This window comes from Epinephelus moara, chromosome 20 (assembly GCF_006386435.1).
Source record: "Epinephelus moara isolate mb chromosome 20, YSFRI_EMoa_1.0, whole genome shotgun sequence".
Classification (NCBI taxonomy): Eukaryota; Metazoa; Chordata; class Actinopteri; order Perciformes; family Serranidae; genus Epinephelus; species Epinephelus moara.
The window spans coordinates 27611874-27634265 of record NC_065525.1 but is presented as its reverse complement, the minus strand read 5'-3'; the positions used below and the strand labels follow the sequence as shown (position 1 = coordinate 27634265).

The 22392-nt window shown below is 41.6% G+C and overlaps 1 protein-coding gene across 3 annotated transcripts in view; it reads left to right on the top strand.

Moving 5' to 3' along the window:
• syt7a (synaptotagmin VIIa) overlaps nucleotides 1–22392 on the top strand; it is a 112324-nt gene that overhangs the window by 61192 nt on the left and 28740 nt on the right. For 2 of the 3 annotated variants that reach the window (XR_007571839.1, XM_050073526.1), the window contains exons 1-2: nucleotides 9697–10975; nucleotides 16513–16656. Coding sequence is in view for 2 of the 3 variants with exons in the window: in XM_050073526.1 (XP_049929483.1) it covers nucleotides 9780–10975; nucleotides 16513–16656 (1340 nt within the window). In the remaining variant the exon portion in view is untranslated. Of the gene's footprint in view, nucleotides 1–745; nucleotides 826–2219; nucleotides 2355–7008; nucleotides 7177–9696; nucleotides 10976–16512; nucleotides 16657–22392 lie in introns of those variants that run through there. The other variant, XM_050073527.1, reaches the window with a different exon arrangement.

Here is a 22392-nt window from a genome sequence, read left to right as displayed (position 1 = left end):
CCAAGATCTCCTGTCTCAAGCTCCATGCTCAGCCCCCACGAAGCAAGCCTACTACAGGAAATTACCCTTCAACTTAAAATCCAATTGTCCGAGCCAAGCCACAGTGGCAGCTCCACGTGTTTTCCTCCCACTCATTTTCTGGGCCAGAGAATCCTCGCCTATCCTTGATGTGTATCAGTGCATCACTTTCAGGGTGGCATGTGTGGTATTTGGGGGGGCAGCGCAGCTTTAGACTGATCCCCTCCCTGTCCCACTTGTGGCAAAGTGTCAATAGAGATTACTCGCATTGTGACACGTGTGAAACACCTTTAACTGTAATGAGCTTTTCCAGTAGAATGCGCCCAGCAGACCTCACTTTTCGAAGCCTTCAAATTGCCATTATTTCCATGGTTACAGCAGGTCATGCTCTAGCTATTTGAAATCAGGCTGGTGCGGGACTTTCTAGAGGCTTCTCTCCAGTACCCAGCGGATTACCTTAAAGAGGCAATTGCCATGTAAATTTCAGGGTGGTGCGAATGATAATCATAGTCAGAAATGGCTCTCCACAGCAGATTTGATTTGACTTTGATGAGTGTAATCAGGAGACCATCAGGTAAAGGACTGATGGCACAGTGTTCCTGAGATAATGGGCGAGGCATTTACACTTGAAATTAGTATAGCAAAAACACAGCTTCAGAGGACAAATCTAAGCTAACCTTTTGTTTCTCTGCTTTCTCTGTCATCTCCTCCCTCTGCTTGGCTCAAGGGGAAGAGGAATAAGCCAGGAGTGGAAACAGCAGACACTCCAGACTCGGCACGTGGGCGAGGGGAGAAGAAAGCCATCAAGTAAGCGCCTGGTAACTGGTTGGGGTAGAATAATCTGGTGATAATGAACTCCATTTGGTTCAGCTTTGTGTCCCGTGATGTATGCCACACAAACAAGGCAGAAAATGAGGCCTGTTGTTTTTATCTTGAAGGGCACAATCGCTACAAGAGCATGTTCGGGTAGACATTAAATGAAAGGTTAGTGATTTAATCAGTATAGATTAAATCTGCATTATCTTACCTGTGAGGCTTTTGGCTGGACGAGCCTGCTCCTGCACTTATCTTATGGGTTGTAAGATAGGTCTCCCTTAAGTGCAGGCCTTTAGCCACGCCTCTGCATGGCTTAAAATGGTGCAGGTTTAAGTAAACGGAGCGGGGCTTGAGCGCTCCTTGTTAAATCGTTGGAGTTTAAATGTTTGGGAGGATTTTGATTTAACACTTCTTGCAGGGCTCAAACTAAGATTAAGGTATTTTCTGTTCTTGATGAAACAAGGCTAGAGGTCAATACTGGAAAATGTCAGCTTTGTAATGCTAAGTACAATACTTTATTCCACAAAATGCCTCTATTAACCTGCTTCTCTTCTATAGCCTGCTGCTGTCTGAGCTATTTTTGAATGTCTTGTGTTTACTTTTTAATTTCTGTGCGGACGGTTTTGAGCACTAAAGATTGACTATGTGAATGTATTCTGACTTGAGTCCCTCGGTCTCTTAATTTTTGCATTTTCTTTCTCACTGGCTCCAGCAGCATTGGTGTGCTCAGTTGGTCATTTCAGCTTCAAACTCCTCCTCTTTGTGCACTGCCTTTCTCTCCCGCTCTGTCCCTGTGCTACAGCTCTGACCACTGCTGTGTGACTTGTATGACATCAGTGATTCTGCTCACTTTTTCCTCCTCTACTTTGACTGTCTGCGATTTATCTCTCTGCCTTGTGTCCCATGCGTTCATGCGCTCTCACCGCTCACGCCGAGGATGGGGGCCAGACTTCTTAATGTTTACTCAAGTGTGTTTCATCAGTGGTGCCATGCTAGATGAACAGAATGTAATCACATGCTGTATGTATTCATCAGATTATGACTTCCTCTTTTCTTGCTTCTCCCTCTCTATCTCTCTGTGTCTTTGCTACAGCACATTGCTTTATGAAAAGCTTTTGTGAATGCCTTTTCCCCCCCAGGCTGCCCCCTTGTTTTTTTATTTTCAAATCAGACCACTATGGTGATCTGTCAACCTCAGGTGGAAAAATAGACATTAATCTGGGCCTGCTTTGTTTCAAACTCCCATTCAGTGCGGCTGTAAGACCAACCCTCTTCCTCAAACCAAGCCAATGCATCAAAGCAGGAGCACCTGTTGCGTATGGTTGGCTGGTGCCGAGGCTGTCCATAGTTGTGTTGCTCTGACCTGTCTCTCTCTTTGGCCGCAGTGATCTAGACAGAGACTTTTGGAATAACAATGACAGCAGCACAGTGCAGCAGAGGTGGAGCTCCTATCCGCCCAAGGAGTTCGTACTAAACATTTCTCCCTATGCCCCATATGGAGATCCTCGCCTCACACTCAAGTGAGTCTTGGTCCAAGGTTGGTAAGAGACTTCCCCCTGAGCAGGGCTGTAACGAGGCAGGGGCAGTGCCACTCTTCCCTTTCCCTGGCCCTCTCTTTTCCTTTAAGGGCGGTCCTCACAAAGAACGATAACCAGTGTGACTGTTCCCACTGATGAAAGATAACATTCTGTAAACAGTAGCTCCAAACACGTGCTGCATGCGCCAGCTCTAGAAAATGGATATTGATGACCTATTACTGCTGTAGGCTACATCTCCTCAGCTCCATTAATACTAAAAAACACTTAACACTGATCCTGAGGGTGAGCCCCAGCATCATTAGAAAGAAAGAGTGCTTATCAAACAGGGGTACGTTTTTTTTTAATACTCAATGGGTACGTTTACATGCACACTAATATTCCACCATGATTCTGAATATGACAGTATTCTGATATACAGCATATTCCATTTGGATTTTCTGAATTAGGTGTTATTAGGAATGTAGCATTTTCCAATTAAGATATGTGGAATTATTCTGGTTTTAATAGCACTGTTTTGACATTTGCAATATGCGTCTCAGCTTGGGTTCTTCCCTACTAATTTGCGACACATGGCTTCTTGCATGTTAACAGTAAGCTCTGTGCGTTGTCATGGATATGTTGTACATAAACGGACTCGCCAAAAGTTTGCAAAGCTGCAGATGCATGCCCAAAAGAATAGCCAACATTTCTGGTCGGAAGAGGAAACACACCTACTTGTTAACATGAAAGACTTGGATATCAACAGGTTTTTGGACAAATATTGCAACCCATAACTTTTCAAGAAGGTAGTTGAAGGAATAAAAGAGGGAAGCTGGAAGCTTTGTTCACAAGGTCCAACAACCCGCCACCGTTAAGAAAACTTTGAAAAAAACCTATTTTGATGCAAAGAAGCAAAATGACAAGCGGCTCCAGCTGTTCCACTTCTCTGAATTGTGACGTGATAAACGACATGTTAGGGCACGTTAATCATAGTATGCACAGCTACATGTAAACAGGAGTATTAATGGAATATTCATTCATTTTATTAGCCATGTAAACAGCTTAGTAGGAATGTTGTCTTTCTCAGAATAAGAGCAAAAAAATGAATATTTTGTGCATGTAAACATAGTGAATGATGAATCTCTCTGCAATGTTATCTGCTATGACGAAAGTGAAGCCCTGTAAATTTGAATGGATTTTGATTGGCTGTCAGTGTTTCTATCGTTCATCAAATCCCTCTGAAAGTGATCCCAACAATACTGTTTGCTACTGACGTTGCGGTTATAGTAGTGGTATGAATTCTTCCATCCATTTGAGTTAGAAATAGTATTAAAACTATATATTTATAGTTGTTGTTCTTGGTGTGGACGGCCCTTAAGTCCCTTCCTTGCATTCCTCCTCTCTCCCCTCCCACACCTTCCCCTCTTCTACTCGTGCAGCCACCACCACTAGCCAGGCATCAAATTGGACCATAAGATTTGGACGTTATAATGCCTGACAGCTTATTAAATCCACCTAGTTTCGTAATCTCGATTATTTTTACCCTCCTGAAGACAAAAATTTTCTCATGAGTAACTGGGGATGTTTAGCCTAAGGGCTTGTGGAAAAAGCCAATTCTATAAATGTCATAGTGTGGCAATATACACAAACTGCACATTTCTAGACTTATTATTGTTGTATAATACGATTCCCATCAACAATAGTAATAACGACAACAATAACAACCCACCCAATGTTAGACCACTGGAGGGCACAAATGGTTACTAATGATTAGTCATAATCTGCTCAGAAAATGTGAGTGTGGAAAATGTCATACACGCACATTACAGCATCCCCGCGACTGCCATTCGACTATTACTGCAGCGTCAAAGCAGCACAGCCCTGTAACCTCCCCGGGCTAATTTCTGCCGCTACTGCTCACATCCCGTCACCTTCTAATGAACACACAGGCGCATGTTCAGATGCCCCCCCACTCCCTACAGCCCTGCCGGTCCCACTAACTCCTGACATCTAACCTCTCACCTCTCTCCCATGGGGCTGTAACCATGGAGACGGACAACCCTCGTAGCTTTCCTCTCCAAAAAGATGTGTATACTTTAACCCACCTTCTCTGAAATCTGTGTATCTCCCTGTGCTTTGCTTGTGTCAACTGAAACTCTTGTTGTTGTTGTTGTTGTTGTTGTTGTTGTTGTGGAGGGTTGACCGTTAGACCAGGTTGCAGTGTGGTGCCAGTGTTCACCTGTGGTTTACATCCATCTGTGGCTTCTCTCTGATTCCCATCAACCTAATATCTAATGTGTACTGCACTAACATTGTAGCACTTGAACTGTGTCTACTGTCTGTCGTATTTGGGAGATAAGGCAACAGTGTTTTTACTTGATGCAATAAAAGTCATTTTTTCACTCACTAGGCACTTGAATCCAATAAAGCAGTAGCAAGGTCATACCTATCTCCCTCCGGGCACCGAGGAGGCTCTGAGCTTAGACATCCTGCTACCAGGCATCTGTCTGATAAACTGTCTAATAACTGGTCATCTTTAATAGACCTAGCTGTTGAGGACTGTGTGTTAAATTGCCTAGAGAGGGGAGGCAGCAGTGTGCTTATGAACATGGTGGATATATGGATTGCTGTCTGAAAACTGCCTGAAGATGATGGCTGCTGATCATGGGAAACCAGCTTTAGACCCTAGTGTGTCACGTTTGAGGAGTTCATTTTTTAAAAAACCCTCAAGGTTGTCATTTATTGTCCATAAAGCTGTTTTTCAGCAGGCCCTGTCTGTCTTTCCAGTGGTAAAAAAATAAATGAATTTTTCACTGCAGTAATGGTAAAATGAGCCGTTTTATCAGTCGTGTGTGAGCCATTACAAACACAGAAATTCAATTAAAATGAGAAAACATGAGGATAATTTTTTAACTAGAAGAGACAGGGGACGCCCTCCTGACTCCGACCAGTAATACAGGCAACAGACAGCTGGGAATTATTTCCTGTTTGAGATTCTCTGGAGATCAGCAGCTTTCAATCTCTGAAATGACGCTTGGCCTCATTTATCAAACAGGTAACCTACTCTGCACGATCAATCTCTGTGTTTAAGGATTTATTGGATTGACAGTTCAATACTATCATTTTTCAATATTGAACTTGTTATATGTTGGATGCCAGCAACAGTCATGACACAATCTTGAAAAAGTAGTCGCTTGACATAAACCATTTTTCAAATTTACGCGTTATACTTTATTTGATCAGTCTGACAGCTTCAAGATGGAAAACTGTCAAAGATTTTGTGGCTATATTTTTTTTGTAAATCACTTTTACTGTCAGTGAAGTTCAGTCAGAAACAGGATTGATATCTGGTTGCTATGATCCTGTAAATACTCGTAGTGATTCATTGGTCCCATTTATACACATGTTCCCACCTTTAATAAAGAGTAAAGATGTTCACCTTGCGCTCGATAAATGAGGCCCACGTCCCCTGTGTTGACCATCCGCAGTGTCATCCATGCTGTTGCTATGATTGATGACTTATCCACGTGCACTGTCAGGTCAGTTGATCAGAATTGAATGTGAAAGGTGACCTTCAAAGGGACATGATGCAAGTGTAGCACCCCCCCGACCCCATGCTTACACACCAGACGACAGTGTCTTCTGTGCTTCATATTTTGTGCCTCCTGGAGCAGGAGCACCATGCATATTAATGAAATGTAGTCATGTCACCAGAGGGCACTACTGTGCTTCATTTTTGATCATCACTGCTTTCAGAGTGGATATGACATTTTAAACCTAGAACCAGTTTTGAGAGGAAATCTGAGTTGCCAAGTGCTCTTAAGTAAGAACATGGATTAATTTCTGTACCTTTTTAGGAGGTCGATACGATTACATTGCCCTTATGATCCTTTCTACTGTGTGGTGCAGGTATTTCACCACTTCCTGTTTACTCTTGTAGATGCTAAGTGGTGATCAGATGACAAGTAGATCTTTACAAAACAAACCAGTAGACATTAAATCTAAAAATAGAGTGTAATTGATGTTTTACAAGAACAAATGCATTTGTATTTAACTGAATGTCACTTGGATGACTTCCCGAATGAGTTGATTATTTGCTCATGAGGCACTTCAGTACAGGCTGTCCTCCCGTTGCTCTAAGTTCTTACCATTGAATGGCCTGGTATAGTAGCACATCTCAAGCCCCAAATGCCTAAATGAATGAGAGAATGAGACCTAAATGACCGGAGTCCACACACTGTTGCCACTAGTGAATGCTGGCAGCTGTAGTATTGGTCCTCCAGGCCCAGAGGAGTGACATCTTGCTGGTTTTCCATCCTCTACAGGCTCCCTGTAAATCCTCCTCCTCCTCTTCTTCCTCCCTGCTCTCCTCTCCCCCATCCCTCTCTTTCTCCACACTGGACTCCACACAGACCTTTTCATCCACCTGCCTCTCACTTGGCCTGGAAAACTAGACCTGCCCTCTCACACACTCTACTGATCTGTCTCGACTCCTTAGCCATGTGGTTACTCAATTCCTGTGTATGTGCGTGTGTGTTTTCTTGTCTGTCTTTCTCACGCTCTTTGGTCTTTTTTCTCCTCTGCCTGTCGTTATTCTCCCTCTTCTATACCTTCTGTCTGCCGTGGGACCTCGGCACCCTGTCTCTCTCTCTCTTAGTGGGGCAGTGTCAGGGGGTCAGAAGGGGGCAGCAACTGGGCATGGGGATGATGGGGGGGGTCCTTATCGCAGTGACAGCGTGAAGAGCATGGTGACAGAGGGAGTGAAGGCCGGGAGGTGGCAGACCGTCCAGGGCCACATGCAGTCCGGAGGATTGAGACCCAGCGAGTGAGTTCAGAACCGGGTAGAAAAAAGCAAACATCTAAGTCACTGTGCAGCAAAGTAAACACATCATTACAATGCACAAGTTATTCATACATTCTTTTCACCTCAGCACATAGGCGTAGGGAGGGAGGGGGAACACAGGGGACACCATCCATCTGTTATCTGTAACTGCTAATCCTGTTCAGGGTTGCAGGGGGCTGGAGCCTATCCCAGTTGACACTGGGTGAGAGGCAGGTACACCCTGGACAGGTTGCCAGACTATCACAGGGCTGACACACAGAGACAGACAACTATTTATGCCTTTGAGCAATTTAGAGTCACCAGTTAACCTACCTGCACGTCTTTTGACTGGGGGAGGAAGCTAGAGACCCTGGAGACAACCCAGGTTGACACAAGGAGAACATGCAAATTCCTAATAAAAGGGCTGCAGGAGAGCGACAGGTTTGAAGTTTGTACCTCGGCACATATGTGTAAATTTTGGTCGCAGGGGTGCAAGGGGACACACCTTCCCCTCAATGTTTAGAGCTTGTGCATTTGTCAAAAATTTGTCAAAACATGGAAGTAGCAGAGGACTGTTATTTTATTTAAATGAACTGCTAGAACGCGACTCAGAGAATAACAGCGCCTCATGGTAAAAAAGATGGTGGCTGTATAAAATCTCAAAAGCAATGGTTTCAATGTGCCATAAAAGAAACAAGAAGCAGGAAGTACCGTCGCATTTCTACCATAAACCGACGCAGAAAAGGTGAAAGTTGCTGCATCAGAATAATGAGAATGCAGGAAGTGAAGCGACTCCCAGACCGCTGCTTAAAGTCCAGGTCAAGCAAAAATAAATATGAGTTTGTCAAACCACAGAAAAATGTGTCACTAACCACCCAGTCAAATTTGAATGATTGCAGAAATCTCCAAGTATGTAAAATTAGGCTCTAAAACGCTGGAGATATGTACGCTGAAGGCACTGAAATAAAGAACAAGTCGTTGTGCAGCAACAGGGACGTTAGTGATGGCTGTTTTGCTTTAAAATTGTTTAATCATGTAATTATTAGACTAATGGTCTCACTTCACAACACGGTGCTGTATAGTTCCCGGTCTTTTCATGTTTTCAACATGTATTTCCAACAAGAAATCTCAGATTTTACTTTACCTGGACTTTAATATGTGTTTCCCCCCCAAATGTTGAAACAAAACTTACACCCTCGCCTCAGCAGCAGCCATAATTAGATGAATGAATCAGTTCTGAGTAGAAACAAGGAGAGTCAGGTCGAGTTCAGCAGGGAGGAAAGAGCAGCTCAGGTGTCAAGGTGAGCGTGTGGGAACAGATCAAGGTGTGAGCACTGGGGAAATGTGTGCTCTCGTCATCACGACAACAATAGTTGCTCGAGCTGTATCACACTGACTCAAACCTTCGGCTGACACAGTCGGCCCAGCTGCAGAATGTAGCCCCGTATGTGAATCTGCAGGAGGGTATGATTTATTTATGTGGGGAACTGCACAGCCTGCAAGTGTACTTACAAAAATGCAATACAGAAATAGTCTTATTTTCACACTCCGAAATAATGCCTCATACGCGCCAGCCCGCATTTTAATTAAGATTCAGGCAGGAATGTGAAACGCATGTTGGTCACTGACTGCATGTATCCCACAGCCATGACGTATGACATAAGTTAGAGTCTATATTCAGCGTGTTGTAAATGAGGCAGTTAATTTTCAGTTCGTGATTTTTTTGCACCTTCCTTTGGCACCTCGTGCCTGTGATTTCTTCCTCCACAACACATTTACGCTCATCACTACCTCACTCCTCATTCCCTCCATCTCTCCTCTTCTCATCTTTCTTTTTGCCCCCTGTCTATAATTGGATTCTATTTTCAGGCTGCTATAAGTGTCTGTGTCTCTTGTGTTTGTGTCTCGCACCCCATTTTCTGTCTCTCCTCCATCGTCACCCTCTGCTCTTATCGCTCCCATCGCTCTCTCCATCTTTCTGTCGCTGTGTAAAGCCACTCCTTTTATTCTCCTCTGCTTCTGTTTTGCCCACAAACTGTTTTGCTTTCTGCAAAATCTTCCATTACCCTTTTTATCCTTTTATTTGTGACAGTTAAATATGATGGACACTAAAAGCCTTATGCGAAATTATGTTAGGTGAAGTAATGCAGAGCGGAGTAAACTGCACCCTAACTGATGTGAATAGCTCTCTCATGACCTAATTCTTGTAGTCTGGGTTACACAGCGATCTGAGAGAGAGGAGGATATATTTGGGTAGTAGAAAAAATATATAAAAAAGATGATAGAGGATACTGTAGAGCCAGTAAATTACAGAAATGATGTATGTGTAAGTAAGTGATGACATCTAGATAACATGTGTCACACACCTACATGTTGATGTGGCTGCTGAAACATCAGTAAGAAAGGCAATGAGCCAATTAAACAGCATTTTTAAAGGGGAGGAGTGGAAAATGAGAGGCTGACAGAGGGAGGGAGTCGTACTGTAGGACTTGGTTGGCTGTTGGGATGTCTCTAGAGGTGCAGCATGTATTTAAAAGACGAAAAAGACTTAGAGACAGGAAGAGAGGCTATCAGAGATGGAAAAAGTTGACTGACGAGTAGAGGACATGGGGATCTCTCATCAGACCAAAAAACCCTCATCAAGAAGGCCTGGAACCTGCAAAGCCACAACCCACACGCCTCGACTTGGTCACGTGGCGCAGAATCGGGCCACACCCGTGCGGACGGTGCATATCCGACCACTGCCCATGCGAAACACACCCTCACGCAAACAGCACGCTCAGACCGCGCAGACTCGCAAGGTGCACACACATCTGACGCAGACGCACAGGGCGAGCTCACAGTCTGCACCCTGCTGCCCGACGCAGCCCTATGAGCGGTACACGGCACACAGCGATCACTCAGGCTGCACCTTCTACTGCTATTTCTGCTACTGCTGTTACTGCTGCTGCCTCACGTTGCTCTCTTTCTCTCTCCTCCTCCTCCTGTCTCCACCTCCCAACGCTCCTCCCTCTGCCTCCTTCTCCACTTTGTCCTCAAATACCACTCTTCTTCCTTCCCCCTCCTCCTCCTCCCCCTCACAACCATCAACTTCCTGTTTGGATGAACTTTCCTGTATCTATCCTGATGTCAACCTGACTTCTTCCGCTGTGTCTCCCTACTGCCCTGTGCCACCTTGTCTCATCTCTGATGATTCTTTCCCTCTCTTCTACATCCCATCCTCTGACCTCACCACTTCTCACAAACTCACCTCCTGTTGCCACGGCTCCTCTCCTACATCTACTTCTTCCTCCTCTTCCGTGACCTCTGACTCCGTCCTCCCTCCTCATCATCCTATCCTCTGCCGGCCGTGGCCCTCTTCGCGCTCTCTTTCCTCCCTGCTCCTCTGCCCTCCCAGCTTTGGGGATCCAGTCTTATCGTATGCATCCACTTTGGAGCACATCCCCACCCGGCCTCGGACGCTGCTGCGCCAGCAGAGCCTTCAGCAGCCTCTCATCCACCCACCAGGCCCTGGTCTCGGCCACCCCCCCACCACATCCCAGAGTTTGGGACAATTACACACAGCACCTGGACAGCCTGGGGGAGGCGGGGGTGCTGGGAGAGGAGAGGGAGGTGGCGGCAGGGGTGAGGGTGGGGGTGCAGGTACACGAGGCGGTCCCAGGGGTGCACGGGGCAGCACAGCAGGAGCAGGGGCCTCTCGCAATAGGGGAGTTGGAGCAGGGCGCTCACGTGCCAATCCTGGCAGCTGGGATTACATGATGGACCAGATGCGGAATCGTGGCCTGGACGTCAAGTCCTTCCTGTGAGTCTCAAGTCTTCCTTCATATCTGTATGGAGTCTTTTGTAGTGTCACCTGCTTAGGCCTCTGTTCCTATCTGTGTCTTACAGTACATGCTAAGCTATGCTATGCTATGTAGAGTTTTTTTATGCTTTTGTTTAAGTAGTTATTTGCTTTAATGTTCAATACGTTATGTCTTAGAATCAATTAGTCAATAATGTTTCTATGTTTAAGCCATAACTAACCTGTTTTACCTTTAACCTTTGTAAAATACTGCTCTGTGCCTCTTCTTTCGGGTGTTTTCTTCCAGTTTGCATCTGATATCCAGGGAAGGATATTACCTCTATCTTTCAAAATACATACTGTGTGCATGTGTGCCTAATGTATATTGTACAGGTTTGTGTTTTTGTGGTTTGTGGCTATATGAGATTGTGTGTTTGCAGCATTTGCTGGATTTTCTTACACAAAGTTGCATCATCTCTTTCACTGTAACACTGGCATTGAGATATTCTATATACAGTTATGAAGGCAATTTAGTCCATGTTATAGCTCATTATGTTGATGTAGGATGATTAGTTGAGTGTGGATGAGGAGGCCATAGGTTGTCTTATTTAATAAAACCACTATAAATGTTAATAAGGGTATTTATAAATGTAAATAAGCTGTTGCCTTTTGGCTCCAAGACCTGTGGTTGTGTAAGAGATGGATCAACATCTCATTTTATTAGGACGTTATGATCACACACTGATAATAACAATTATACGTATGTCTATCAGACTTTATTCTTAAAGGGGGGACTATATATAGTTACATGATATGTTTATGATCCTTTCAAATTTAAACTGATTACATCATGAGCAATGATAGTTGTATGAATGCACAGTGCTGCATCGGTTGAGATGAATTACAAATCGTCTTGTTGAGCAATCTGTTGAAAAACGCATTTTTCCTAATTTTAGAATGAATAACATCATGTGCATGAAAAATGGCAGGGAAGTTGCGACATATTGTGGGCTATTTCTATCCCACTCTGTGAAAAATTGTTCAATGTTTACACTTTATGCTCTGCTAAACAGTAACATCTGTTTGGATGGCATTCAGCCTGTCTGCTGCAATTGTCTTTACAGGACAGAGCTGGTGGTGCTAGTTCATAATATTCATGAGATGGTGTCATAAAAAGTCACATTTTATATTCACACCGTCCCACTCAATTACATGATGTTATTTCTGAGCCATCCTTTGGAATGACTGTTAAATATCCTGCTTAGGAGACACACCAGTAGGACTCATCCATATTTCATGAGTATTTGCAACTAAACTGGCACCTCTTTTCCGGTATAACTGTAACTTTTATGCTAATAGTAAATCTGTGTCTGTCGGTTGTGCTGCTAGCCTGCTGGCGTGTGTGTCAGCATGTGTACATCACACTGTCCACGTGTCAGTGTGCATCAGTAAAAGAACAAGGGTTAAGCAGCTGTGTGTAGATTTGTGTTAACCCTGAAGCATTGATCTTATGTCACCAGCACCATTACTTCTACAACATATTGTTACCTCAGGCCAGAAGTGGAGGGAGGGCAGATGATGGGGAGAGGGGGTGAAGGGATGAGGAAGGACACTGCCAAGGTACAACATGTGTTTAATGTCCCCTTGCACTGAATCCATTTTATAGCTTTCCACCATTAGTTTTTCTTTTCTTTTTTTTCCTTTTTTTTATTCGTGTTAAAGCTTCTTCAGGCATTTAAGTATGACACAGCTGAGCTAATGTTACCGGCCAACTGGGCATTAGCAATGTAGCACATGCCACCACCAAGGTCATTGAGAATATTGCCCATAATAGTCAACTAAACTAGTCAACTCATCATCGTGAGATTGAGGTCAATGTTGTATTTCTTCCTGTGCAACAGCAACACCTGGTGTGATTGATGACAGAGCGGTCCAGTAATAGACGTGACCCATTGTTCGAGACAGTTAATTTCAATCTTGGCCAGATTCCCTATCTGGGTGAATCATTGCTCAATGAATGTGTTGATGTGATTGACACAGATATCTAGCCTTTGGAGCCATTTGACCAAATGGATCTCTTGGGTGATTGGTCTCTATGCTTTTTGGCTTAAAATCAATAACTTATCCTTGTGTCATTAATGTCTGCTCCCTCTCTCGCCTCCACTTACTCAACGTTTGCTGCATTAATTGAAGTGTGTCACCAATATTCTTGAGTGTAAAGGCTTGTACTTAAAAGGTAATGGTAAAAGAGGGATCCAATAACCATTAACCATTAACCTATACCTATGGTATCAATAAAAGCACCATACCATTGAATTTGTTGTAGACCAGTGATTCTCAACTAGGGGTGCATGTGTGCTACAGAGTACTTCTGCAGTTGCCAGAAGATATGTGAAAAGACTGTGGAGTAGCTCAATTAATTATTTATTGATTAATTAAGAAATTAATATGATCCAATTTTTTTTTAAATCCAAATATTGAGTCAGCTGTAACACATGACCACCACCTGCTGCTATAGCTGAGTGTGAAAACTAGTCAGTAAGCTAACAGAGAAGTTAAAACAGTTAGCTAAAAGACTTAAACAGTTGAAACAACAAGCTAAAAGTTAAAGATGAAACAGTTCAAATAGTTATTTAAAAGTAAAGGATACAATGTTATATAGTAGCTAAAAGTAAAGGATAAACTACTTGAATTGTTAAAAGTAAATTTTAGACAATGTAGATCATTTGATAACAGTAATGGAAAAAATAGATAAAATGAATGGATAAATGGTTAACGTTAAATTTAGTGAATAAAACATAGTTAGCTAAAAGTAAAGGGTAAACAGTTAATAATTAGCTTCAAGTAAAGAAATGGGTTAAATTGATAAGCGGTTAAAGTTGTTAGATATAAGTAGTGGATAAACAGATTAAATAGTTAGCTAAAGTAAAGGATTAACGATTTAAATAGTTAGCTGGATGCAATCGATTATAGGTTTTAATAGTTATATAGATAAAAGGTTAGATTTAACTAAAAGTAAAGAATAAACATTTTAAATGTTTGCTAGAAGCAATGGACAAAAGGTTTTAATAGTTAGCTAAAAGTAAAGGATTAACAGTTTGAATAGTTATCTAAAAGTAAAGAATAAACAGGTGAAATAGTTTCTCAAAAGTAAAGCATAAACAGTTTGAATAATTAGCTAAAAGTAAATGATTAGTAGTTAGTCAAAAGTAAAGGATTAACAGTTTGAATAGTTAGCTAAAAGTAAAGGATTAGTAGTTTGAATGTTAGCTAAAAGTAAAGGATTAGTAGTTAGTCAAAAGTAAAGGATTAACAGTTTGAGTAGTTAGCTAAATATAAAGGATTAACAGTTTGAATAGTTAGCTAAAAGTAAAAGATTAACAGTTTGAATGTTAGCTAAAAGTAAAGGATTAGTAGTTAGTCAAAAGTAAAGGATTAACAGTTTGAATAGTTAGCTAAATATAAAGGATTAACAGTTTGAATAGTTAGCTAAAAGTAAAGGATTAGTAGTTAGTCAAAAGTAAAGGATTAACAGTTTGAGTAGTTAGCTAAATATAAAGGATTAACAGTTTGAATAGTTAGCTAAATATAAAGGATTAACAGTTTGAATAGTAAGCTAAAAGTAAAGAATAAACGGTTTGAATAGTTAGCTAAATGTAAAGGATTAACAGTTTGAATAGTTAGCTAAATGTAAAAGATTGACAGTTTGAATAGTTAGCTAAATGTAAAGGATTAACAGTTTGAATAGTTAGCTGAATGTAAAGGATTGACAGTTTGAATAGTTAGCTAAATGTAAAGGATTAACAGTTTGAATAGTTAGATACATGTAAAGGATTAATTACTAAAAGTAAAGTTTAAACAGTTCAAAAAGTTAGAAGAAAGGAAAGGATAAAAGGTTTTAAATAGTTAGCTAAAAGTAAGGGTAAAGAGTTTAAGAACTTAGCTAAAACTTAAGGATAAATAGTTTAAATAGTTAGCTAAATGTAAAGGATTAACAGTTTGAATAGTTAGATACATGTAAAGGATTAACAGTTTGAATAGTTAGATACATGTAAAGGATTAATTACTAAAAGTAAAGTTTAAACAGTTCAAAAAGTTAGAAAAAGGAAAGGATATAAGGTTTTAAATAGTTAGCTAAAAGTAAGGGTAAAGAGTTTAAAAACTTAGCTAAAACTGAAGGATAAATAGTTTAAATAGTTAGCTAAAAGTAAAGGATTAAGACTTTAAATAGTTAGCTTAAAGTAAAGGATACAGAGTTTTAAATAGTTAGCTAAAAGTAAAGGATAAAAAGTTTAAATAGTTAGGTAAAAGTAAAGGATAAATGGTTTAAATAGCTAGATAAAAGTAGTGGATAATCATTAAAAAAGGTAAAAGTAGTGGATTAACCATTTAAATAGATAAAAGTAATGAATAAATGGTTTATTTATGACGGGTGGTATCGGAGAAGTGGTACTTATCTGAGGGTGGTTGTGGGGCTAGGTCAGGCATAAAAGGTTGGGAAACCACTGGAATAGACGTATAATGGAGATTATTAAACAAGGCTTCATGGTGCTGCAAGAAAAACTTCTGGCAGCATGTAAGAAAGATGAAATTGTGAAGTTTAGGGTGATATCTTTCCACAGCTTGACAGCACCGTATTTTCTTAGCAGAGGTATTGTAACGCAGTCAGAGGCTTAAGCTATAGAACCGTGGGTGTGGGTGACAGGAAGGAGGGAAGGAGGCAGAGAATTAAGAGTAGAGGATAGCGATGAGGGGGAAAGGGGATTTGGAGAGCAAGTGTGGCATAATGGAGAAGATGAAATGAGAGGAGTGCAACACTGAGAGTGAGAGAGCAGTGACCCAGAAAACGGTGACATACACCGAGCACCTCAAGATACTGTGTCACTCAAATAGAAACAATTAGTCCAGATCTTCTTAATGAGGCTTAATTAAATCTTAACTCTGGAGAAAGACGACAGGCATGTTCGATAGGGAAAGGTGAGTCTGGAGGGAAAGCAGAAGGCAGGTTAAATAACTAGATAAATTACTGTGAGTGTGGGAGGTGTGAGTGTGTGTACGGGGCCTCTACATACCTTTTACATGTGTGGAAGCTGATGTGCAAGCTGCTGAATATCACATCCATTAACAATCATTAACTAATCACCAACAGTTCCCTTAATTATTTGTTGTCTGTATGATGTGAACACAGCCTGCACCTGTTGACAGCACCACTTCATTAGAATCATTACATTATTATTAATTTGGCCGTTACAGTTTAAGGTTTTGTCTTAATATCCTTCCCTGGACAAAGTGCTTATGGGCGTAGCAGATTTCCCTTTATGACCATTTTCTCTGTTACTGCTTCCTCTTGTTTACTCTCCTATGGTCTCTTATTGTCCTGCCGCCTCTCTGCTTTCTGTCCTCGCTGTCACCTGAAATGACCTCTCTTTTCTTCTCTCCCCCTGCACCACACCTTCTTTATGTCCGATTTCCCTATCCTTTGCATCTGTTCTCTTTTCTCGCCTCTCGTTCTATCTCTGTTTCTATCTCTTTATTGTATTTTTTGTATGGGGAACCAGTGAAGGGAAGATGGTGGTCCTGGCTTTGGCCATTGGTGTGGCTGAGCAAGATGACTTTGCCAATATCCCTGACCTGCAGGAAACAGCGCAGGCAGCACCACCACAACCACCACCAGCCAATCAGGAGCCCCCTCCTGAGAAGAGGTACCAGATAATGTATGAGAGTGCTTGTTGTGTGTGAGCAGATGATGCGGTGCAAATGAACGGATGTACAGGATATGATATCGAAGAAAAGCAGGAGATGATTTCAGAATCTAGGCAGAGGAGACGAGTATTGTTTTGTAGTGTTTTTCGGTGAGTCACTGCACTTAAGTGCATTGTGTCACAGACCTGCACCTGAAATAGCACCGGAGCTTGACACTCTGTTACAGAAATAAAAATGAGAGCTGACTATTAAACTATAAATGTAGGAAAAAAATGCCTGTAATTCTGAGATGAGTAAAGAGATAAAGCAATTTGGATGTTAGCTGTAAAGCAGTAATGAGCTCATAAATCACAGCAGTGAGATGCTCACTGGTACTCCATTTCCTTTTTAGTGCTTTTAGGGGTAAAATTTCAGCTTCAATCAAATAAAAACAGTGTTTTCTCATGCCAGTGGTCTTTTTTTTCTTGACCATGATAATTATCTCCCCCATCGCAATGACATTCTCCTCCGCCATTTCATCTCTATTTGTTTCTCTTTTCACTCCTGCCTTACAGAGACCTCCCATTGGTAATTGTCGTATTTCCTTTGTATTTTCATGCTTTTTTTATCTCAGTCTTTTCTACTCTTGTGTTCGTTTTTTCCCTCCTGCTCATTAGCTTCCTTCAATCACCCTCTGCTGCTCTGAGAGTCCCGTCTCTGTAACTCCACCGAGGGCCCAGAGAGCCTCCTCATTATTCCACAACATGTTAGTCACTTACATAAACACGCTGCTAAAAATAAACCTATTCCTTGCCAGCCACCTTACACACTAGAAGCCAAAATATTTCCAGTCATCTATAAGGATGCACCACTCCAGCTCGCATCTCCCTATCTCCCAAAATAATTAGTTTTGCATTCTGTTCTGGAATTGGACCAATTTTTTCGTGGAACGGTTTAAGACTAACAAATGAGTACAGTGGCTGTGTCATGCGAAACAAACAGCTCAAACCGCACTGTGCTCCTGTTGTTCATCTTTTCGGCCATGGAGGGTGGTTTTGATTGTTTGCGCCAGCGTGTAACACCACAGAGCCAGAGTGAAATCCTGCGTTGGGTCCAGCCGTAGGCAGATGCGACACACTCGATTTCCTCAGCAGTCCAATTAGGTCGTTTTAACCTCACTTTGATTCTGTGACAAATTGGAGACAATTTGGAGATACATAATATGACACACACCTTAAAACAAAATGGCAGGGGAGGGCGAACAAATTCTGATTTACCTGTCACACCAATTATTCCTCATTCACAAGTGTTTCATCAATTTGACACATGATTTGAAACTAGGGCTCTATTATAATACAGATGGTAACTGTTTTTTTATCGAGACTTCACAGCTGCAGCATGAAGCTACACATGTGGGCTGTGCAACTGGAGACACTTACAGGGTCTCTTGTGTCTTCATGATAGAAATTGTCTGTGCTGAACTAATAAGCACCTTTTATTTATCACACAAAGTTAGCCTTTAGAGCTACTACGTCAGCAACTAGTGAAAGATATTTGTCTCTGGGTTTGTCTGCCTCATTTTAGTCTCTTGGCCTGAAGCATCCTGTGGCCTTTTCCTAGAGTCTGCACTGCACTGCATGGAGTTACAAACAGGCATGAAAATATTCTTGCAGTAACAATGTCGCTTTTGTGAACATCAAAACTATCTCCATTGTTCAGGATTAGTGTGAAACCCGCAGAGCCACAGAGGAGCACAATTTTCTGTGTAATTTGCTGTGCACATTACATCTGGCTTTCCCAGCTTTTGTGTTCACCTGGAAACCTCTTTAAATGGGTTGTGAAATCCACTAATAGAGTAAAACAGCATCAGGAACTGCGGGCTGCTCCGTCCAGCTCGTGCACTCACCTTGACATAGCAATGATTGAGTGCATTGTGACATTTTCTAGATTAACCTGAGGTTCATTTAATTTCTTTCAGTCAAAACAGAATGACTGGCAGCTTACAGTCTGTGAACAATAGAGAACTCGAAAGTAAAAAAAAAAAAAGAAAAGATTTGAATATAATGAAAGCTTCAAATGTCTCAGCCCTTTATCAGGCTCCTGTGTATCCCTCCTCTGAGCTGTAAACTAATTCCACTTGAGCCACTCATTCTTTTGTTTGTTTCATGATAGATTACTAATTCAAATGTATAATAAATGATTTAGCCGCTCTTTAATTGCATGCTAAATTTAGAAACCTCAAATAAATGTTGCCAGTCCACAGTTTATTAGAAATGCAAGGTGTAAGCTTGCTGGGAGTATATCATTCCCCGTGGTGTTAGTGCTGACTTCACAGATGTCTGACCATGATTTAATCAATCATGCTCTTGGCATATTGCTCGTTCTAAACGGGGCTCTCGAGCCAGAGACAAAGCTGCGCCTTCATTCGTCTCCCACTCTCCACACCCCTTATATAGCTATATCATTGCAATCTGTGCACTTACATCAAACATGTCCTTCATGTGCCCATCACTCCATACCTGCATCACTCATGTTATTCCCCATGGATTTATTTAGCTAAATGGATCGTCTGAACACCATGTCACTGGCAAATTATCTCTGTCAAACATAAAGCCTTTGAAATTAATGTAAATAGTTCATGTGGCTCTCAAACATTAGCATCATCAGTGCTAACATAAAAGGGAAATCTCTCCACTGGTGATTAATATCAAAGAGCTGCTCTGCACAACTGATACATGGTGCCCTACACTAGGGGAACAATCAGTAGTGACTAAGTTAAGTTAGTTCACAGCTATAGTAAATAGCTACTGTACAGATTCAGATTTGACATAAAAAAATATTGATTAAATTATAAAATATAGTGCATAATTAAAGATTAAACCAGTGGTTTCCAGCTTGTGACTCCCTACAAAAAAAGCAGTGTTTAGTATGGGCCCCTTGTCCTATTCCTCACTCTATCTCTGAGAAATTACATTTGTATATTACCAAATTGTTTTCATAATCATATTATGGTAATGTAATTGTCACTTGGGTTATGTTCGGAGATGTTTCTTTGAGTTAATGAAAGACTACATTTATCTACTGCACTGCATTCACAGGGAGATGGTTGGGGTGGGTGACCGACATACATTTTGTATGACACCACACCTCGGGTTCACGTCTTGACTCCTGTCTGTGGTTAGGTTTAGGCAACGAAAGCACTTTGGTTAAGGTTAGCAAAAGATTATTTCGGTTAAATGGTAATGAAAAAAAGGTAATAATGAAAAATACAAGTGGATAGTGTATTGCAAGATTGCCTGTTTTGGCGGAAGACAAATAAATATATTGACAGTGGACATTTCAATACATTCCGTGCATTTTTGTGACTTGCCAGGTACGTTATATCCTTATTATGTTAAGTCGCTCAACATTACGTTTCATGCAAAAATGTATTTGCTGTTTCAACTTAGTTATATACAAACGTAAGATCCCCTTTCACACATGCACTGCAAACCTGAAATGATCAGTGGAGCTGTCCGAATCAGTTGGATCAGATATTAAGCAGACTTTTTCCTGCCTGCTCTTTAGTACAAAGTCTGTGTAATGTTTGATTGAGCCCATGTGTGAATAAAGCAGGTCATTGTCCGGAGAATTCACAGCAAGCGAGTGGATGGCAGATGATGTTTTTATCGTGCTGCCTGTAGAAAAAACTAAAGAAAAACATCCAGAGGTAAAGAGGAAGGATTATTGAAAGGAAGATGGCAACAAAAATGTCTAACAGTAGAGATGACGAGATTCAGGAACTTTTGTGAGTTAGGGCTGATGCTGGAATCACGGCATCATGCTGTGTATGATTAAATTACGAACCGGCTATGTGACCACAGTGTATTCAGCGCCTATCCCGTCTCCTGCATGCTCTACCCAGGCACCACCCCTCGCCTAAACAAACCTAGTATTAGAATATTTCCAGTAGGTAAGGCACTTCTGACACAGACAAACTCCAGCTGTGTGCTATATGTGTGAAAGGGAAACTCTGGATAATGTCTGGACCTGATTCTCTGGACATTTGAGAAAACTGCCCAAGAGACAGGGCTGCACACTTCATGTCTGTGAATTGTTAGCAGTTCCACCTAAAGCCCAGTTCAGACCAGAGATTCATGATGAGACGAGTTGAAACATGCAACTTCTTGCAATGTGCCGTTCTGCAACGTTATGAAAACCTGCTGGTTCACACCAATACAACTAGATGAGACGGTGTATCATCTCTATGCAACATCTCTCTGTACTTCTGTTCTGATTTCCAGCTTTTCAGCCTCTTTTTGTTGCTACATATAATTTGTAGTTTCTTAAAAATATGAATGAGGATAGTGATAGTGAGATACTGGCTACAGTTGCATTTGTAGTAGTGATGAAATGGTGAAAAAGCAAACAAAATGAGCATCAGATGGAGCACATAACAGCGAGCGACCCAACGTCCGACACTGGCACACGTAAGGACGGTATAGTAGGGCTCCACGGGGGCAGAGCAACTGACTGTGGTCATTTTGACTTGCCCAGCAGACTGCACTACAAGCCGATTGACTGTAGAACCAGGTGACGAGATTTACGTTCTTTCTTATTTCTTTCTTTCTTATTACATTCTCTACATTCTTAAATCAGCCACCAGTGATTTGACCAGCGGAGTTGCAGGTGACACCATCAGCCGGCTTGAGTTTAGCTCAGATGGCCAGTTCACATTGCTGCAACTTTTCTCTGCAACATTCTAAGATGATTTTGCCTCGTCCCGAGTCATTGGTCTGAACTGGGCTTAAGAGACATTTCCCCTCTAAACTTCTCAGATGCTAAATTTAAATGACAGTTTGAGGCCCAAATAAGTTAAATCATCCAGCATTTCACAAAAATACTATAAAAAGAATATTCCAGATAAACAAATACAAATTTGTGCAGCAGAACTTCATCTCACCACCCGTCAGATTTTATTGTGTGACCCCTTGGAGGGGGCCCGACCTCTAGCTTTGGAACCACTGGACTAAACTAAACAGTAAATTAAGTAGTTAAAACCAGCCCCACCTCGAGCAGCAACAACAGTATGCAACAGTAAAGCAACACTGCTGCTTACACATTGATGCATCAGTATTAGGACCTTATAATGTCATATATTAGATTTGATTTTAAACATATATCTCGCTGATAATACTGCTGTCCTTTAACTGAAGCAGGACTTATAATGGAGTATTTAACATCGTTGGATTGTTACTTCTGTTTATGTAGAACATCTGAGTGCTTCTTCCACCACCGGAAACACTAATTGTCCTGTCTTTGCACTGCAATTAGCTAAATAATCTTGCTAATGGAACATGTATGTAAATTACTTAAGGCACAAATAATAACAGAGGGCCCTTTTGTTTGCCCTTCAGCCATGTGTTAACGCTTCATTATTGCTCGGCCATAGTTGAAGGCACGCCAAACAAACACACTGCTATCCCCACTGGCCATGAGAAGGTGTTATAGAGCGTGATATTCATTATGCTCCTTCACTGACCTTGTGTATGTGTGCGGTCGCCGGATGAAAGTGATCTGCGCTGCCATTTGTTTATGAAGTGAGGCAGGAGCTGACTGACAGTTTGAACTGCAGCAGAGTTGGTGGTGGTGATTGAGACTTTAAAACCAAGGTTACATATTTTCAGGGGACATAGAGGGAGGGAGGGTTGCACGATAAAAGAGCAGAGCAGAGCTCGGCTGGATTAAAGAGGTTGTGTGTTGCTGTGATTCTGGGG